The following is a 19872-nucleotide window of genomic DNA, read 5'->3' on the forward strand; positions in this document are numbered from 1 at the left end:
GTTTTACAGCGCTTACAACACATTAAGGTCATATCAGCACCAGTAAAAAGGAAGAAAATGGGATAGTTAAAAGTTCTAGATTTACAATTAAAGCAACCAAGATAAGGTAAGACAAGGGGCAATTGGTTCAAATAGAAAACAGGTGTAGATTCCAAGAGCACACTATCAAAGTACTTAGTTTGAGATCACCTAAAAGTCTCATCCAGACACAAGCACAGGTCCCCACTAAGAGGAATACACTCAAATGTTTACAAATCATTATATATATATATATATATATATATATATATATATATATATATATATATATATATATATATATATATATATATATATATATATATATATATATATATATATATATATATATATATATATATATATATATATATATAAATTAATACAATGCATAACAAAGAGATGATTTACAAGACAAAAAATATCATCAACCATACATTTGACTAGTTCCCTCCCAGCCAGGGCCAGGACAAAATCAAGTAATCTCATTCCAAGACAAAGACAGAAAGCATGTTGGAAAACAGATATAGTAGGATATAAAGAAATCATAATTCAGTACATAACAGAGAGATGATTTACAAGACAAAAAAATATCATCTCCCAAAACTCTAGCAATGCATTTGACTGTTTCCCTCCCAGCCAGGGCCAGGACAAAACCAAATAATCCCATCCCAAGACATGCTGGAAAACAGATATAGGGGGATAGAAGACTCAGTAAGTAAGTACCTGCTCCCTGCCCACTATGGGAGGTCAGGAACCTCACCCATGGATTAAAGTGTAAATAACAAAAATATTCATGGCATGGATGGCAATAAATGGTTGAACATTCTAGTCTAGCAAAACAGCAATCAACACAACACTTCATATACAAACTTATTTGTTCACAATTTGGCACAATTAGAGAAAATTTAAAAAATTGAGCTTTTACTTCTATTCAGTAAAAATGAACTCAAAACAGTTAACACAGGGCCCCAAGGCAGCAGCAACATTGAACATGTAAAACGAGCACCTATAAGGTCCTAATACAACAATTTTTTCCCCTGACCAGTTCAGTGCTGTTTCTGACCCATGTTACACATGATCGCGATGAGAGAATGTGTGTAAAGAGTCTTTTCCAAGAATTCAACTTTGTACCGCCCAAAGCGATTCGAACCAGGGACCTACAGACCCAAAGGCCAGTGTCAAACCACTAAAACCACAAAACGGCACATTGATATCATCAGTATGAAGAGGCAAGCAGTCATTCAATACATATTCAGTAACATATTTCATTACTTCATTCAAAAAGATTAAATTAAATCAATATTGAACTACGTCTCAATAAATGTTAACAAAATAGAATATTGTTATCGATATATAAATGAGATATCTTTATTTCTTACTTTCTATTCATGTTATCAATTTTGTGCATCTCCTTATAATCAGCACTCTCTAACCACACCTGTCAACATAACAATAATATAATATATAATGAAACAAATCAACGAAGGCACAATAAAATGCTTTATTGGTGATGGACACACACAATATAATATAGAGTATAGAGACACAACGGTGACCTTCTCATGAAACTGTCAGTATGGTCTATCAAGCACTACTAAAACTACACGCTTGTTCCTGAGAAGGATTGCCGGGGGTGGTGAAACATATGGTCATATTATCATATCAAAAAATCAATATCTCGGTAGGTATAGGAGAGATGACAATCTGGATCAAGGATAATGAGTGAAATAATGTGAAATGATGGAGACATCACTTTACACAATGAATGCCATTGGCTGCACAGATACAAACGCATGGTTTGTTTTTGTTTTTAAGGGCTTGCAACACATTTAGGTTACGTTATATCAGCGCCAGTAAAAAGGAAGAAAATGGGATAGTAAAAAGTTCAAAGAATTACAATTAAAGCACCCAAGAGAAAGTAAGACAAAGGGGAACTGGAAACAAATAGGGATCAGATGCTTATTCCAAGAGCATACCACCAATGTACTTAGTTTGAGATCACCTATAAGTCTCATCCAGACACAAGCACAAAATCCAACAAAGAGGAATACACTCAAATGCCTACATTATATATTCAAAATAACAAATATAATAATACGTAACAGAGAGATGATTTACAAGTAAAAAAATATCATCTCCCAAAACAATATCTATGCATTTGACTGTTTCCCTATCAGTCAGGACAAAACCAAGTAATCTCATTCCAAGACAAAGACAGAAAGCATGTTGGAAAACAGATATAAGGGAATAGAAGACACAGTATGTACCTCCCTGCCCAATATGGGAGGTCAGGAACCCCACCCAGTATGAAATGATGGAGACATTCCTTTACACAACGAATGCCATTGGCTGCACAGTTACAATTACAACGCATGGCAAATAGAAATAATGTCTTGCACAACAAAGAAGGGACGTTTTTAAACAAATCGTGAAAAATTGATTGCAATTATCTTCAATAATTTCACTAATCTGTATGATAAATTTTTGTAACAACACGATGAACAATGGTAGCACATTTGAGATACTTGCATAAATAAGTGACAAATTTGTTCGGATTTACAGCAACTCCAATCTACAATAACATTCACTCTCAGTTGGAAAAAAGCAAAAAGAAGTTAGGAAAAGAAGAAGGGGGGGGGGGGGGGGGGGTAGAAGGAATAAAAGGAAGGGGGTGGCGGAAGGAGGTTGAATGGAGAACGGTTGGGGGCGGAAGAGGAGAATAAATGGATGCAAGTTGGTTAGGCCAAAAAAAAGCCTGAAATCTATTTCAAAGTGATGCTAAAAAAACTTGAGCTTTTATATAGCGCAATATCCACTAAACATGCTCAAAGCGCTTTACAAGGGGTCCCTGGCCAACAACAACACGTAACATGAAGAACGAGACATGACACCTGTTAGGCGATATTACAATTTTTTTTTTTGCGGACAGAGACAACACTGTCAACGGCCAGGTACTCATTTTACACCTGAGTACGGTGAGAGAATGTGAGTAAGGAACCTTTTCCAAGGACTCCAACTATGCGCCAAGCGAGGCTCAAACCCAGGACCTTCTGATCCGAAAGCGAGTGTCATACCACAAGACCACATAGCCGCACAAAGCACTAAGACTGCTAGAAGCCGTGGACTGTGAAAAGTAATAAAGAGAGACTAGACTGTACTAAATATATCTCTTTCTCCCATCTGGTTTCTTAGCAATGTATTTTCATGTTTTCATTGTGTTTTTTGTTGTTGGGCGAAGAAAGGTTTTTGAGCCAGAAACGTTTCGTGTTTGGTATTTTTAACAAATTTAAGCTGTTTTTTTTTTTATTTTTGTTTATTCCTTGATATTGAAAATCAATTTCCAACAAATTCAAAAAGCCTGAAACTTATATTGAAATGTGACATATTGCCTCAAAATGGTAATGACCAAACGAAAATTTCGGAAAAAAGATCAAGAACAAAATTTGGTGATAGATCGTTTGCTTGTTCGGGCCCCAAGATTTGGAATGAACTACCACGTGGTCTGAGGGAGTGTAAGTCTATACCTGCCTTTAAATAGAATCTCAAGACACATTTTTACTGTATTTGTTTTTATTGACTTTATGAATCCTTGATTTGGCTATGAATTATTATTATTTTGTTGTTTTTTTAAACTTAAAATTGATAATTTATATTGTAAAGTGCCCACAGCTTGTGTTTTACATGAGAATGAGCGCTGTATAAATGTGTATTATTATTATTATTATTATTATTATTATTATTATTATTATTATGTTGAGATGAACTAGATGCCGGAAATAAATTAACATCCATTTCAATTTCAAAAAGTCAGAAATCCGGATTAAGCCGGAAATCTTGAACCTGTGCGAATATGTAAGGTGTCACAAAACCAATTTCTATCCTACTCAACCTTAATCATACCCTGCGGAAAGAGCCCTGTAATATAACCAAGCAAGCTCTCGAATGGAACCCACAGGGCAAGAGGAAACGGGGTCGTCGAAAACAGACTTGGAGGAGAAGCCTTCACAAAGATTTATGTGTCTCCAATCTTACCTGGAGTGTGGCAAAGGTCGGGGCCAAGGACAGAAGAAGATGGAAGAGTGCTGTTGAGGCCCTATGCTCCGCCAGGAGCCATGAGGTATAAGTCAAAGTCAATCTTGACTATGATTCATTCTAATCCAAGCTGGGAGCCTAACAAAATACATACAATTGGATTCTAATCAATACGGACATCATCCCATACCAAACAAATGTTTTTTTTTTTGTTTTTAAGGGTTTTACGGCGCCTGCAACACATTAAGGTCATATCAGCGCTAGTAAAAAGGAAGAAAATGGGATAGTAAAAAGTTCTAGAATTATAATAAAGCATCCAAGAAAAGGGAAGACAAAGGGGAATTGGTTCAAATAAGAGACAGGTGTCGATTCCAAGAGCACACTATCAAAGTACTTAGTTTGAGATCACTAAAAGTCTCATCCAGACACAAGCACAGGTCCCAGCTAAGAGGAACACACTCAAATGTTTTCAAATCATATATAATATAAAGAAAGCATAATACAGTGCATAACAGAGAGATGATTTACAATGAAAAAAATATCATCTCCCAAAACTAACTATACATTCGACTGTTTCCCTACTCAGCCAGGGCATCTGGCCAGGACCAGGACAAAACCAAGTAATCTCATTCCAAGACAAAGACAGAAAGCAAGTTGGAAAACAGATCTAAGGGGATAGAAGACACAGTATGTACCCCCCTGCCCACTATGGGAGGTCAGGAACCCCGCCCAGAAACAAATGTTTGTGCGTATCTTCAATGTTGAAGCTGCAACAACATGGATTGGATTGGATTGGATTTGATGGATAATGGATTTTATCTGGCAACTCTATTTTTAAATTTGCATAACTCACATTATTTACATAAATCACACTACAAATTATGATAATACATGAAAACTTGATTGTACAATGTTATTATAAACGCCACTTTTTTTCTACATTTATGAAAAGTAACAATGAAGATTTTTTTTTTTAATTTTAAAAAATGAGCTCTTATATAGCGCAATATCCACTAAATGTGTTCAAAGCACTTTACAAAGAGTCCCTAGTCAACAGCAACATTTAACATTTAGGACGGGACATGATGCCTGTTAGGCGATGTTAAAATTGTTTCGGACAGAGACAACGCCGTTAACGACCAGGTACTCATTTTACACCTGAGTACGGTGAGAGAATGTGAGTAAAGAGCCTTTTCCAAGGACTCAACTATGCGCCGAGCGAGGCTCAAACCCAGGACCTTCCGATCCGAAAGGGAGTGTCATACCACTAGACCACATAACCGCACTGGTACAGTGCTAGCTGGACTCTAGCACACTCTCAGGAGAAACCGAAAAGCTTGTTCGAATTCGAGCGTGGCAAAATCCGATGCTCACGAGAGGCAATGAATGACTTATTATATAGATAAAATACTGTCATCCAGCCCTAGTGTGGAGCATTGCAAAGCGTGCTGGATAGAACTCAGAGAATACTATATATCATTTGATCAATAATTAGTGTTGGATAGAACTCAGAGAATACTGTATATCATTTGATTGTTAATTAGCATTGTTTGTCTTTTTTTCCCTTTTTCTGACAAACTACGACAACATTTCCAAAACAAAGGTAGGTACTGATTATGACCGAGACCAAGTTTCCAACAGGGGGGGGGGGGGGGTCACAATAGCTCAGTTGGTAGAGCAATCGCTTCACATGCAAAGGGACTGAGATCAATCCCAGGTGAAGTCTTGAGATTTTTTTCTGACCCCCCCCCCCCCCCCCCGCCTCCTATTCACCCAGGCAGTGATTGGGTGGCTGGGTCTGTTACAGATCTGGCAGTAAATACTTTACAATAGACTAATGATGTTCCTATCCAAAGGGTAGCAAGTTTCACACTACAGAAACTGGGATAATCTCCAGCTCCACAGGCCTCACGGCTCCAAATTTAATGTTTCCAATAACTTGCCATATCTTATAAAAACAATGCATTTTTCCACAAAGATGCAGATTTACAGCAGATTTAACCTAAAGCAGGAAAAAAAAAAAAAAAGAATTAAATTTAAAAAAATGACCTCATACAGCTATCATAAACAAACATCGTGCTAGGGGTACAGGCACTGATATAGGCATGAGAAAATTACAGTAAAACCTCTCTTTATCCATTTCCCCTTGATACTAACAAATTTGTTTATCAACAGTTCGATGCTATGCTTTGCACAGACTCTATTTAACAAATGAAAAAAATCCGCACTTTGCAACTGAAAAATTCCTTTGTCGCAGAGTTGGACTTTTTAAGAGGTTTACTGTACATGTAGTTATTGGGTGTTTTTATTTTTTTTTTGGGGGGGGGGGGGGTATGAAAAACAGGGATTTTTATTTTTTTAATGTAACAAAATATTTTTTTAAATAAAACAATAACAGAAAATAAAAACATGAGGTGACAAGGCTTGAATCGGTGTCACCATAATATAATCACAAATAATGAAAACAGGCCACCTGGGTACAGATGGTGGCTTGAATTCTATCTACCTTCTTCTAGTTCTAGTTTCTTGATGTTTCATTTTTTTTAAATTAATAATTTTTTATACAAGTCTGATTTCATATCAATTTCTTTTAAATAAAATCAATGCCATCTTGATCGATAAACTCGGGGCTGAAATCTTTGTAATGATTTGCCAAATAACTGGGTGAGAGTTAACAGATTGTTAAATAACTAAACATAACCATAACCCATGAATGTGTACTTAAGTTCTGAGAGCACCAAGAATCTGGAGTTTTTATTATCATCATCATCATCATCATCATCATCATCATCATCATCATCATCCTTATTATTACTATTATTATTATTATAATTATTATTATTATCATCATCATCATCATCATCATCATCATCATCATCATCATCATCATCATTATTATTATTATGATTATTATTATTATAATTAATATTATTATTATTATTAGTAGTAGTAGTAGTATTATTGTCACAATGTTGCCAATGCAAGAGACAAAAATTGACTGAACGTTTAAATGAACACATTGACCAATCCCTGTCTGAGCGCTGAACTCCAATGAAAAACACAATATACTTCCTTTTTTTATTTTTTTTTAGTTTAGCAGGTGATTGTAAATTATACTGAGGGTTTATAACATACCGAATTCTGTAAATATACGGAAAATTAACAACCTTATTATTATCATTACTATTATAATTATTATTATTATTATTATTATTATTATTATCATTATTATTATTATCATCATTTTTATTATTATCATCATCATCATCATCATCATCATCATCGCCGTCGTCATCGTACTATTATTATTATTATTATCATTAATGCAGTTCCAGACAACTACCGTTTGTTGTTGGGGTTTTTTTTCTTTTTCTGGAGTTTAAACTAGATGAAACTAACTCAATTCAATACCTACACATGAACAAGAAAACAACAAATTTTATAATTTTCCCTGAAAAAAAAAAAGAAAGCAAATAGCTATAAAATTATAATCAGCTACGTTTTTGCCTTGAGTGATGTCCCTTTTGTACTTGCTTTCTCTGTGAATAGATTACGAATCATCAAAACTTGGACAAGCGCCACCGTTACCATAACGGCCAGCTGAATGCATGAAAATAGATTGACTCTGAAGAAATTGTTCTCCTGCGTATTCCTGTCCTTGGCCTCGTGGACTCGGATTAAAGTCTGGACCTGCATGGAACGTTCTAGATGGGACTTGGTTCGATCCATGATGCCCTGAAGCAAAAGAATTTTTTTTTAAAAATATTATTGTAGCTAGGGTTATGGAGGGGGGTGGGGTCCTGACAGCTCAGTTGGTAGAGCACTTGCTTCACATACAAAGGGGTTGAGATCGATCCCGGGTGCAGTTCAGATTATTTTCACCCTGTGTCCATCCAGAAGAGATTGGATAGCTGGATCTGTTAGATCTGGCAGAAAAGTACTTTGCAATGGACTAGTGTCCTATGCAGAGGATAGCAAGCAATAGCTATTGTCCGTTTCACGCTATAGTCACCAGACTCCGGCTCCATGGGCCTCATGTCTCTCAAGGACTACTTTGTTTTTAGAGTTATGAACCCGTGTGATTCAATAAATAATGTTATTATACCCCTTGCTCCGAGAAGCCCGACAGTTCAGTTGTTAGATCATTCGCTTCAGATGCAAAGGGACTGACATCGATTCCCGGCGAAGTCGAGATTTTTTTGTGAACCTCCAGCAGTGATTGGATAGTTGGGTCGTCTATAACTTTAAGATCTGATGGAAAGTAATTTGCGATAGACTAGCATCCTCACCAAAGGGTAGCAAGCAATTACTATTATTATTCCCCCTTTCATGCTATAGAGACCAGGATAAACTCCAGCTAAATGGGCTTTATGATTGGCTCTGAAGGACTACTACAACTCATACCCAGAGCCGCCAACCCAAATTGAAGAAAAGGTGTAATTTTGAAGAGGAAGAGGTGTAATTGTGCAAAACAAATATCACTCAGGCCTGTAAATCGTCTTTCCCAACTTGTCTGAAATTTTCATTTAACCATTGGTTACCTCAGCAGCCATTGATAATAGGGAATGAGATTAGCGGAAGAGTAGCGTCCCTTGATTGGAAGTCACGAGTGGAAAAGTTATTAGAGAGAGAACGTCATGTTGGTTGTGCGGCATGAGACACTTCACCGAAAGCGAGGACGAGAGAGACGCATGCGCAAAACCATTTTGACGTTCTCTCTGTAAGGTGACGTCCAATCAAGGGACGCTACTCTTCCGCTCATCTCATTCCCTATAGCATTACATGTCAAACATCCTGTTAGATGTATCGATCGAATATGGTTTTAAAAAGTCAATCTTGGTCCCTCTACAACTACATGTGAAGTGAGTGATATTGGAACCTGCATTTAAAACTACAGAAACTGGGATAAACTCAGAAGAAAGAAAAGATTTATGACAGTGTCACAGTATACAGACCTGCCAACTTGAAATGTAAAAAAATCGTAGTTTTCAGAGAGAAGAAATAGAAGTCACTATAATTAACTTTACAAATTAATATTTTACATTTATCAGTATTAAATATGTCTTCAAAACCCTGAATAGATGCTTTGTAGCACCAAAGTTTTCTTTTTAACACATTGTAATGAATCAAAAATGTCTATTTATTTCTATTGTTGAAGCCAAAAATTTGTATTTTTACGATTTTTTCGTAGTAGTTGGCAGGTCTGCAGTATATATTGTTATTGTAAGGAATCACTTCAACATCATATCACCCCTATTATTGTTATGTTTAGAAACACTACTATAGTTGTTATTTGTTTGACTTCCGTTTCTCATTTGTTTGACTTCCGTTTCCCACTTTGTAAGGTTATCCCTGAAAGTCAATAAAGCTTCTTAAAACTAATCAACTCAATCTTGCTGTTTGCTGATGTCATAAATAAATATTACAGACAGAAAAAGAAAATCCTTTTATTTAAAAAAATGAATAAATAAATAAATTTTTAAAACATGATCAACACAAAAACTGGTCGTTTAAATTTAGCGAGTAAAAGACTATTATGTGCGGCGATGTGGTCTTGTAGTTTGTAGCATGAAATTCGACTTAACTCTCTCATTACCAGCCATTTTCCGGGTTTTCCCCAAAACTTCACACCCAACCTATACAAAAATAGATTTATTTCACTCAAACACAAAATCTGTTAGTTCTTGCTATAGACTCCGTCTACATATTTTTTTTTCCTAAACGAGCTCTTCAACACAGTGTTAATATACTTTAACCAAAGCAAACATTTATTTTGTTCAAATATTATGGTGTACACTGACAAAAACGTTGGCTGCATCGTAACAAATGTGACGATTTTCCTATGGGTGGTAAGGAGCGGGTTACGCTATAAAGCTCCAGGGTTAGAGTCAAGCTCTCTACAACGCATAGTTGAGTCCTTGGAAAAGGCTCTTTACTCACATTTTCGCACTGTACTGTTGTGTAAAATGAATACTTGGCTATTAACAGTGTTGTCTCTGATGGAAAAAAAAAAAAGCAATTGTAATATCGCCTAAAATGCGCCATGTGTCATCCTGTTAAGTGTTGCCAATGGCTTGTGACCTATTGTAAAGCACTTTGAGTATGTTCAGTCGATATTGCGCTATATAAAATCAAATATTTTTTAATTATTCTCTTTTAAAACTCACGAGAAAGTCCTTGACTGTCATGTCTAGATGGTCTTGTAAGTTTTCTGACTCAAAAGTCAGCTTTTCAGGATCAAAATTCTCGTCGTCATTCTCCTCTTCTTTTCCATCACTGATAAACAACTCAAAGTAGACAACTTTGTGAGACAACCTGCTGAAGGTGTTGTCGAAGCAGAACTTGTAATCTCCTTTTTTAGAAGTTTTGAATCTGTTAGATAGGTCCAAAAATAAAATTTAAAAAGACCAATGAGAGAGAGAGAGAGAGAGAGAGAGAGAGAGAGAGAGAGAGAGAGAGAGAGAGAGAGAGAGAGAGAGAGAGAGAGAAAGAGGGAGGGAGAGAGAGAGAGAGAGAAGGAGAGAAGGGAGGGATAGAGAGAGAGAGAGAGAGGGAATGAAGAGAAGGGATGGAGGGAGAGGGAGGGAGAGAGAGAGAGAGAGAAAGACAGACAAAGAGATAGACAGAGAGAAAATGTATGTATGTGTGTGTGTTGGTATGAGTGCACCTGCCCATGCCTTTACAGCTTATCTTTGGACAGTCAAAAAAGAAAAAGAAGTCTACAAAAAGAACAAAAATGAATTGCTGAAACAAATTAGATCCTAATTTCTAATATCAAAACCTTCCAAAAATATATAAACAATAACGATATGTAATGAAATGTAAGTTTCAATTTACTGTATGAAGACAGATGGTGTGGACGTTTTGAGTTTCCTTTTATTAACGATGGTGATAAATTAAACACTAAAAACGAATGAGAGACATGTGAAATGTTTACAATTTTTACCTTATCTACGCTATTCACATCTCTCATTTGTCTTGAGTGTTTCACGTGCAACTATGTGGTCTTGACACTCGCTTTCAGATCAGAAGGTCCTGGGTTCAAGCCACGCTCAGTCCTTAGAAAAGTCTCTTTACTCACATTCTCTCACCATACTCAAGTGTAAAAAGAGTATCTGGCCATCTACAGCGTTGTCTCTTGTCGGGAAAAAAATGGTAATAAGTGTCGTGTCTCATTCTGCATGTTAAGTGTTGCTGTTGGTCAGGGACCCTTTGTAAAGCGCTTTGAACATGTTTAGTGGATATTGCACTATATAAAAGCTCAAGTTTGTTTGTTTTTTTCATTCACTGTGTTTTGTTGATGAATGTGAAATCCGAAATATCCACATTATCTGTCTTCATTGAATAAATTAAAGCTCACATTTCATTCTTGTGTATTGTTTCCTTCAAGCTTCAAGCAGCAACATTTTCAAAAGGCAGTGTCTACGTACACGGTAACCGGGCACCTAGCCTCAGGATCTACGTACATGGTAGCTCCAGAAACTGGTTTGCTGCTATTGATAGACCTCGCTCTGCATGTGTGTTTGTGTGTGTGTGTGTGTGTTATTTTTAAAGATCAAACAATACAATTTGACCCATTAACGGCGAGATTCAAGGTTACCTTTATAAATGTTACAGTGTACGTTGATCCTGAGGCTAAGTGCCCGGTTAGTAACGAAAATAATGATACCAAAATATCAGCGATATTCCTCTTTATAACGAAGTTATGCATCTTAATTGAACCCCTCTAAAACTTTTAGTAAAAGCGAACGCAATTTCCAGTCATAACTTTCTTATGGGAGAGTTTGATCACAATTTGACTCCCACTGCTGCTGCTCACTAAACTGCCTAAAGTTACCGTGCACGTAGACACTCCGTTTTCAAAAATATTTATATAATTATAAAACGGAAACTCTTACTTGATGACGCTTTCAGTCTTCATATGATCAGCATGAATGAACATACTGTCTGTGTTCACAACAAGAACATTGACGTCCAAGTCTCCTCCGTCTATCACCTAAAATAGAACAATAAATAATGAATTGTTGTTTGTAAAACGCTTGGGACACCTTCCATAAGCTACTACATCCCAAGTATTCTTGTTCTAGTAGGGGGTTTGGGAGGGGGGAAACTGTTTTTTTTTTTTTTTTTTTAAAGTCTCCCCCCTCCGAAACTCCCTACACTAGAACTTCTAGTAGGGGTTTGGGAGGGGGGAGACTTTAAAAACAAAAGTTTCCCCTCTCCCAAGCCCCCTACTAGAACAAGAATACTTGTTGGGATGTAGTAGCTTATGGAAGGTCTCCCAAGCGCTTTGTGTGTGTTTAGCAGATATTGTAATAAATGCCCACGTTCTTTTGTTTGCTGACTTTTCAGGGTTTCATGAAGCGTGAGACACGTTTGTCATGTCAGCGCCAGTAAAAAGGAAGAAAACATGGGATAATCGAAAATTCTAGATTTACAATAAAAAGCACCCAAGAAAGAGTAAGGCAAAGGGAATGGGAGGCTTCCGAAAGCTCCTACATCCCCAGTATTCTTGTTCTAGTAGGGGGTTTGGGAGGGGGGAGACTTTAAAAAAAAAAAAAGTTTCCCCCCTCCCAAACCCCCTACTAGAACATTATAAAAATAAAGAATACTGGGGATGTAGGAGCTTTCGGAAGGCCTCCCAAGGGATTGATTCAAATGATAGAAGCAAGATTCCAAGAGACACTGTGTATCAATATAACCAAAAGCTAGAGGTGCCTAAATGAGCCAATAAGATGGAGTAAGTGAATGTATTTCATATAAAAGGGGCTAAAACTAAAGTAAAAAACACAGTTAGAACAGAAAATGACACTCTAAGACTTAGAAGAGACAGGTGGACCCCGTGACCATGACCAACCTGATAATCAAGCTCAACGTCGGTAGATTCTTCAATTGTCTGCCAGAAGCATTCTTGACGTCCTGCTTCAATCTCCACTGTCAAATCAATTTCAGTAGAAGTCACTATATTTATGAATAACAACCAGATAAGTGTTCCAACAATCATTTTCTTCACTTTCTGTGGAGATGTCGTCAATTAAATTTGCCTGTGTCGAATCTCTTGACTTGCAGTTGCAGCGAATTTTATATTATGAATCTGAATCAGCTTCAACGTCCACCTCCCAACTTTTCAACAACTAAAAAGTTCAGAACTGAAAGACTTCGTGGTTTCAAGATATTGAATTTCAAGGCAAGATCCGTTTACCATAAATATGAATAATATTATGGTTATTGGTCACAGTTAGTGAAAACCTTGCTGCCTTTGCCTTGTCACACCTCCCGGTGTTTACCTTCTCTGCTCTCTCTAACTCTACACGTTACTGTCTCTCGTTTGTCTATTGATGTGTGTCGTGCTCTGTGGTGTGTAACCAGTGACTTCCGGAAGTGATTTACATCCGATCACTTTTATCGATTTGTCAGGATCCTTTTTTTTTATTGATAACTATTTGACGTGGTATAATGTTGGGTTTTTTTTTAACCTCAGGAATGGGAGACACCCAATGTTTGTCGTCACTGCGTCACTTTGCCAGTTTAGATTTATCTCCATCTTTTAAATACGACAATAAACAGGTATAGGCTATAGGGGTATTGACCTTAAAAAACACGCACACACACACACACAAAAAAAAGAATAAATAATTAGGATAATAAATAAATAAATATATACGTTAAAAAATCAAACAAACAAAAAAACAAAATTGACTTTATATGACTTAATAACCCATGTACACTCTTGTGTACGTGGTATAATGTTGAAAACATGAACCCGACGTGTATTTGTTAGCAGTTCTGATAAGCCCAACTGTTCATCGTTGCTCATTGTTATTAATATTATACTATCAAACCAAACCATTGTCCATAACAACAATGTTAAAACAAGCCCTCGGTTATCAAAATTGCTAATTTTATAAGTCGCGGCCAAAATAATTTTTAAAAAAAACTTTTAATAAACGTGAAACAAAAACTAGATCTATCTTTAATTAAAAATCAATGGTCATATTTTAAGCGTTTTGTAACCAAAATAAATAATACAAGTCAGCAGGCAATAATAATAATAATAATAATAATAATAATAATAATAATAATAATAATAATAATAATAATAATAATAATAATAATAATAATAATAATAATAATAATAATAATAATAATGTGTTGGCATGAAACAAGCGTGTAACTTTGGGTTAATTTCTAATTGTTTTTGTGGAAAGTAAATACAATATCCTCTATTGCATGCAAATACCTATTTCTTCTCATTTCAATTTTATCCCTTTTCGTGGGCCCATTCACCCCGGCATAATACCGGTGTGTCAAATATATTAAACACTTTTTAAAATGAGGCTTTTGCACTAGACTTTAATGAACGCATTATATTGACGTGCTCGTGTGAAACGTGGACGCTGTGAAGGCAGATGCGGCTGAGATGTGGTTCAGAAGAAGAATGCTGAGGGCCCCAGTGACGGGCAAAAAAGGCAATTACACACACACACACACACACACACACACACACACACACACAAGCAACAGCACACAACAAACCAAACTCGTGTAACACACCGTCCTGACAATGGCTGAAGAGGCCTGAAACATCGATGTAGACTGACTCCAACAGCGTGGTAAATATTAATATATATATATATATATATATATATATATATATATATATATATATATATATATATATATATATATATATATATATATATATATATATATATATTATGCGCCCAGAGCCTCCAACCAGGGGGATAGGTTGCGCAATATAAATGTACATCATATATACGATATAGATATATATATATATATATATATATATATATATTATATATATATAAGGAAGTCTGAATCTGAATCTTACTCGAAGTCAACTCAATTCAGAGTATTTGTATTCGAGGGAGGGCAGGGAAAGTTGTTGAGTCATCACAGCTTGTCGCTCCAACACCGAACCCACTCCACAGCATCTGTTGAGCAGATTCTTATGTCATGGTCAGTGCAGCTGGGCCCATCCTGGCATTCTCTAAGGATGTGCTCCATCGTCTTCTCTGGGCATCCACATGTATACAAGCTAGTGTCAGCCAGCCTCCACTTTTTCATGCTTCCAACTGTTCTCCCAAATTTTGCTCGTGCTCTGTTCAGTGTTACCTATTCATTCCTGGGGAGCTCAGTTCCGTAGGACAGTTATTCTCTCGGATCTTCAACAGCTTCATTTGCATGATTGTCCCACTCCCTCCATGTGGAACCCTGTATACAGCTGCATGGTCAGGGTTGATGCTTTCTTCCGTCATCAAGCTCTTTCTCGACTTCAGTCTACTTGTCGTTGGGTTGTGGTCATGGAGGGGGGCTTGGGTCCATTTCCTGTTTATATTTCTGGACTTTGGAAGCAGAGGCTCTTCGAATGTGGGAAGGTGCAATGCCAGCCAACAGATGGAGGACTGGAACTGCAGTCGGTTTCAAGTTACCAGCAATGACCCGGCAGGTGTTGTGTAGCTGGTAAATCTTTTTGGCGTGGCAAGATCTTGCCCAGACTGGTGAGGCGTATTCGGCTGATGAATAGCAGTGGGCTAGTGCGGTTGTCCTGACCGTTTTTAGTTGTTGAGTTCGACAGCTATTGTTGGTGTTTGGGCTGAAGAATTTTTATAATCTTCGTTTGCCTTGTTTGTTTTTAAGGGTTTTACGGCGCTTGCAACACATTTAGGTTATTTCAGTGCCAGTAAAAAGGAACAAAATGGGTGGGATAGTAAAAAGTTCTAGAATTACAATTAAAGCATCCAAGAAAAAGTAAGACATAGGGGAACTGGGATCAAATAGGGGTCGTATTATAATGTATATTCCAAGAGCATATCACCAATGTACTTAGTTTGAGATCACCTATAAGTCTCACCCGGACACAAGCATAAAATCCAGCACAAAGAGGAATACACTCAAATGCTTACATTATACATTCACAATAACAAATATAATAATACATAACAGAGAGATGATTTACAAGGTAAAAAATATAATCTCCCAAAACAATAACTATGCATTTGACTGTTTCCCTCCCAGCCAGGGCCAGGACAAAACCAAGTAATCTCATTCCAAGACAAAGACAGAAAGCATGTTGGAAAACAGATAAAAGGGGATAGAAGACAAAGTATGTAACCCCCCCCCCCCCCCTTGCCCACTATGGGAGGTCAGGAACCCCACCCAGGATAATCTTCGTTTGTTTCTAAATCGGTTGTGTTCCCACATGATTCGGGAAGAGCGTTCCAGTCTTTGATAGTGCTGGGTGCAAATGAATATTTGAAGATGTTTGAGTTTGAATATTTGTGTTTTAGTGTTTTTGAGTGGGTTTTCTTTGAATGCTGGATATTGGATGATTTACAAGGAAAAAAAATATCATCTCCCAGAACAAACTACATTTGACTGTTTCCCTCCCAGCCAGGGCCAGGACAAAACCAAGAAATGTCATTCCACGACAAAGAAAGAAGGCATGTTAGAAAACAGACATGGGGGGATAGAAGACACAGTATGTACCTCCCTGGACAGGAACCCCACCCAGTAAGGTCCTAAAAATTCCGAGCATAATCATAAAAAAAACTACACACAACACACTGTTTGGGAGTTTCATTCATTTATTTGGTCCACTAAATTTAGACAATATAAAACGAATAATAATAAATATATTACATTACAATCAGTCAGCATAATATCATTTATCATACACGTTCTTCCTCTTCTTCTTTCCATGATAAGGTGTGATAAGAAACAACACTGTTCTTTACTCCCGTATATGCAGCAGTTCGAGTTCGACTCCCCGTTTCCAGACATTTATCAATTTATGCTTTTTTTGGACAACGTTTTGATATCATTATGATTAATTCTGTCCCATCATGGGGTCGGTCATATCGCAATAGTTCAAGGCAGGACCACGTCTACAACGCATGATGTTGTGACATATTTACAAAAAGATAAGCAGGTTGCCACCTCACCCCACTGCCACTCGTAACGAAACACACCGTAGCCATCGTAAACTTATAGATAGTTCGAAGTTGACGTCACTCAGGTCTTTGTTATTGTTTTTTGCCATCCGCGTTTATAAGTAATTCTCACTTAACTGTATTAACCTGACTATAAACGATCATGGTTACACAACGTTTTGTGTGTTGGTCCGTTATACTTCCGATGGCAATGTTGTGAACTCCTAAGCCAAGCGCATACTATCTATAGCCTGACACTGACCAAAAAAATGATGTCAAAATGCTAGTCTTTGCCACAAAAGAAAACTAATCGTGAGTTGTATTCAATAGTTCAACCGATGAAATAACTTGTTTCCTTGAGCTCTACTAACGACAACACACTAGACGCTACACAAACCTAAAAAAAAATGACGTCAAACTGCCAGTCTTAGTTGGTTCGTGTGTCAAGACTATATGTTAACGATGGCTACGAACAGACCCGTCACTGTCGCATAAAATTACTACTTTCACTCACGGAGATATTTTTAATTACAACCAAATTTTTTTTTTTAAATTGTAACACCGTATGATAATACATTTATTTTCTATACCAGACTTATGAAATCATCGTTTTTGATCCTATGTTTTGTTTTTATGTTTTTAAGGGTTTTACGGCGCTTGCAACACATTTAGGTTATATCAGCGCCAGTAAAAAGGAAGAAAATGGGATAGTAAAAAGTTCTAGAATTACAATTAAAGCACCCAAAGGAAAGTAAGACGAAGGGGAATGGGAACAAATAGGGATCAGATGTAGATTCCAAGAGCATACCACCAATGTACTTAGTTTGAGATCACCTATAAGTCTCATTCCGACACAAGCACAAAATCTAACAAAGAGGAATACACTCAAATGCTCACATTATACATGAAAAATAACAAATATAATAATACATAACAGAGAGATGATTTACAAGGAAAAAAATATCATCTCCCAAAACAATAACTAAGCATTTGACTGTTTCCCTCTCAGCCAGGACTCCGACGAGGGCCAGGAAAAAACCAAGTAATCTCATTCCAAGACAAAGACAGAAAGCCTGTTGGATAAGATATAAGTGGATAGAAGACACAGTATGTACCTCCCTGCCCGCTATGGGAGGTCAGGATCCCCACCCAGGTTTTTGATCCTACAAAAATATTTTCAAAATTTCTTCTATCAAAATTATCAGAAAAAAAAAAGGGGGGGGGGGGGGGGGGGGGGGGGGAGGACGGACGACCATGGTGATGGTAGACCTCAAACTTTAATATAATTAATTCTCTTTATGTGACAGGTCTGTCGTCCGTGCGTCAAGTGGGAAACGACGACAGTTTTGTGTTAGTATCCAGACTTTTACACCAGCCTGCTGTGGTTTAGATTACATCATGACACAATTAATTTGACATTTTTATTTTATTTCTGTTAATTCATTTCCACCAGGATCCATACTCAAGCCATTCTAATTTTTAATTTAAACACTGAAATCCATGATTTTTGGCATGTTACTTTCCAAACTGGCAACCTTAATAATAGAATACATAGTCTTGTCTGCGAGTACCGTAATGTATTTCGACAAAACATGCCAAATAAATTTCTGCAGTCCATCTGGACTTGATGTATTGTTTTTATTATTGGCTGAAGAAGGGCTTTGAGTCTAAAGCTTAACGGGTTTTTTGGGTTTTTTTAAAATTTTGTATTTTGTTCTTTATCTAAGCTGTTATATTCATTTTTGCTCCTAACTTTGTACATACAGTCCACCGTTTTAAGCAGCTTAGTCAGTATGACTTTGACTCCTTTTTGCTCCTAACTTTGTACATACAGTCCACCGTTTTAAGCAGCTTAGTCAGTATGACTTTGACTCCTTTTTGCTCCTAACTTTGTACATACAGTCCACCGTTTTAAGCAGCTTAGTCAGTATGACTTTGACTCCTTTTTGCTCCTAACTTTGTACATACAGTCCACCGTTTTAAGCAGCTTAGTCAGTATGACTTTGACTCCTTTTTGCTCCTAACTTTGTACATACAGTCCACCGTTTTAAGCAGCTTAGTCAGTATGACTTTGACTCCTTTTTGCTCCTAACTTTGTACATACAGTCCACCGTTTTAAGCAGCTTAGTCAGTATGACTTTGACTCCTTTTTGCTCCTAACTTTGTACATACAGTCCACCGTTTTAAGCAGCTTAGTCAGTATGACTTTGACTCCTTTTTGCTCCTAACTTTGTACATACAGTCCACCGTTTTAAGCAGCTTAGTCAGTATGACTTTGACTCCTTTTTGTCCTAACTTTGTACATACAGTCCACCGTTTTAAGCAGCTTAGTCAGTATGACTTTGACTCCTTTTTGCTCCTAACTTTGTACATACAGTCCACCGTTTTAAGCAGCTTAGTCAGTATGACTTTGACTCCTTTTTGCTCCTAACTTTGTACATACAGTCCACCGTTTTAAGCAGCTTAGTCAGTATGACTTTGACTCCTTTTTGCTCCTAACTTTGTACATACAGTCCACCGTTTTAAGCAGCTTAGTCAGTATGACTTTGACTCCTTTTTGCTCCTAACTTTGTACATACAGTCCACCGTTTTAAGCAGCTTAGTCAGTATGACTTTGACTCCTTTTTGCTCCTAACTTTGTACATACAGTCCACCGTTTTAAGCAGCTTAGTCAGTATGACTTTGACTCCTTTTTGCTCCTAACTTTGTACATACAGTCCACCGTTTTAAGCAGCTTAGTCAGTATGACTTTGACTCCTTTTTGCTCCTAACTTTGTACATACAGTCCACCGTTTTAAGCAGCTTAGTCAGTATGACTTTGACTCCTTTTTGCTCCTAACTTTGTACATACAGTCCACCGTTT

General features: G+C 37.0%; 1 protein-coding gene across 1 annotated transcript; it reads right to left on the bottom strand.

The window, feature by feature from the left end:
* Positions 1–7413: 7413 nt before the first annotated feature.
* Positions 7414–13379, bottom strand: LOC144978026 (transmembrane emp24 domain-containing protein 1-like). Its single transcript, XM_078923499.1, has 4 exons — positions 12911–13379; positions 11952–12049; positions 10221–10425; positions 7414–7788 (listed from the first exon to the last, which is right to left on the bottom strand). The coding sequence occupies exons 1-4, from the start codon at positions 13055–13057 to the stop codon at positions 7549–7551; spliced, it is 690 nt and encodes a 229-aa protein (XP_078779625.1). The 5' UTR covers positions 13058–13379; the 3' UTR covers positions 7414–7548.
* Between the last annotated feature and the right edge of the window lie 6493 nt (positions 13380–19872).

This window comes from Berghia stephanieae, chromosome 8, assembly GCF_034508935.2.
Source record: "Berghia stephanieae isolate SIO BIC M18660-M18661 chromosome 8, UCSD_Bste_1.3, whole genome shotgun sequence".
In the NCBI taxonomy this organism is placed as follows: domain Eukaryota; kingdom Metazoa; phylum Mollusca; class Gastropoda; order Nudibranchia; family Aeolidiidae; genus Berghia; species Berghia stephanieae.